This window comes from Etheostoma cragini, chromosome 1 (genome assembly GCF_013103735.1).
Source record: "Etheostoma cragini isolate CJK2018 chromosome 1, CSU_Ecrag_1.0, whole genome shotgun sequence".
In the NCBI taxonomy this organism is placed as follows: Eukaryota; Metazoa; Chordata; class Actinopteri; order Perciformes; family Percidae; genus Etheostoma; species Etheostoma cragini.
Window position 1 is genome coordinate 2,367,638 of NC_048407.1, and position 1,536 is coordinate 2,369,173.

The 1,536-nt window shown below is 44.0% G+C and overlaps 1 protein-coding gene across 1 annotated transcript in view; it reads left to right on the forward strand.

The window, feature by feature from the left end:
- mmp15b (matrix metallopeptidase 15b) overlaps positions 1 to 1,536 on the forward strand; it is a 27,322-nt gene that overhangs the window by 15,793 nt on the left and 9,993 nt on the right. Inside the window, exon 6 of the mRNA XM_034872286.1 lies at positions 524 to 720. Coding sequence (XP_034728177.1) covers positions 524 to 720 — 197 coding nt within the window. The remainder of the gene's footprint in view (positions 1 to 523; positions 721 to 1,536) is intronic.

The window sequence follows — 1,536 nt, forward strand, 5'->3', positions numbered from 1 at the left end:
GGTAGATGAGAAAATGGACTCCACTCATTTGTGTGTAATGTGAAGCTACAGCTGAAAGATGGTTAACTTGGCATAAAGACTGGACGCAGGGGTATCAGCTAGCCTGGCTCTGCCCAAAGGCAACAACATGCACCCACCATCATCTTTATTTCTCATTTGTATTTAAATAAAAAACAATATGAAATGGTTTTGGGAAGATACGTGCCGGACTATTTACTGTGCTGGAGCAGTAACTAGAAATCTAGGAGACTGTTAAATAGTGAGTTTTAGAGGTGCATGTAAGCAGATTTTTTTAACCTTTGAATAGCGCCACGTATGCTGCTTTCCCATGTTTCCACTCGTCATGCTAGGTTCAGCTAAGCGTATACTCGCTGTATCTGTCTGTATTAACAGACGTCCTGTACGTGTGACAGTGGAAGCCGTCTTCTCAGCTAACTCCTGGCAAGAAAGCAAACAAGTGTATTTCCTGTCCTAAAAAGTTAAGGTTTTAAGTAGTTTTGGCTCTTAACCCCCCCCCCTGCAGGTCAACCAGACAGCAGCCCCACCCAGGCCCTGCCCACCGTGACACCCCGTCGCCCAGAGCCCAGACCACCTCAAACCCCGCCTCGGCATCCTGACCGCCCCAGGACCACGGAAAGACCCGATCACTATGGACCCAATATCTGTGAAGGGAACTTTGACACGGTGGCTATGCTCCGAGGAGAGATGTTTGTTTTCAAGGTAAATGGATTGAGGATCAGGAAATAGGTGCCTAATCCAAGTTATGACCATTATATATTAGAAGGGATATGTATATCTTTTCAGTGATTTATTTAATGCCCTCGCTTGAAAGATTCAGCCAGATTCCAGCAGCAGATCTGTCCTGACACCTCAAAATAGTTATTCTTTTCTGTAGAATCAGTTGGAAACAAATGGCGTGTGCGCAGCCAAGACACGGTCTGTTTTCAATCAAGTCCTTGTGGATTGTAAACCAACAGGGACGGTGTTTTTTATTTGCTGGAACATTGTTAAAAAGGCGGGGTATGGTTAGGTGTTTGCCTTAAAGAGCCTCTGGACCCACACGAAACATTAGGGCTAAAGCAGCGGGGCGCTATTAGCTGGATTTTTACCTTTTAAAAACAATTCCGGCGCAAAATGAACATAAGGGTTAATAGCACATGGGTACAGAGTCGACCGTTCTCTGGGATATGTTTTCTCTAGAGTACCTGTGTAATGTCTTGTATCGGGGATACACTACCGGTCAAAAGTTTGGGGTCACTTAAAAAATTCCCATACCACTCCATCTCAGCTGGTATTCTGTCTGTAATGGAGTGCAATGGCAAAGACATTTGTCTGTTCTCAGCGGAGGTAGACACATTAACGCGGCAGTGTTTACCTTTGCACGTTAGCCTAGCAGCTAGCTGTCCTTCTGTTTACAGCTTTATCCCGATAAAACGGCACAGTTGAATTTCAACAATTTGCCTAAAATGATGAAACTAAATTACCAAATTTTTTAGTCTTTTATTGAGCAAGTTGTAGATCAAGTTGAACATACAC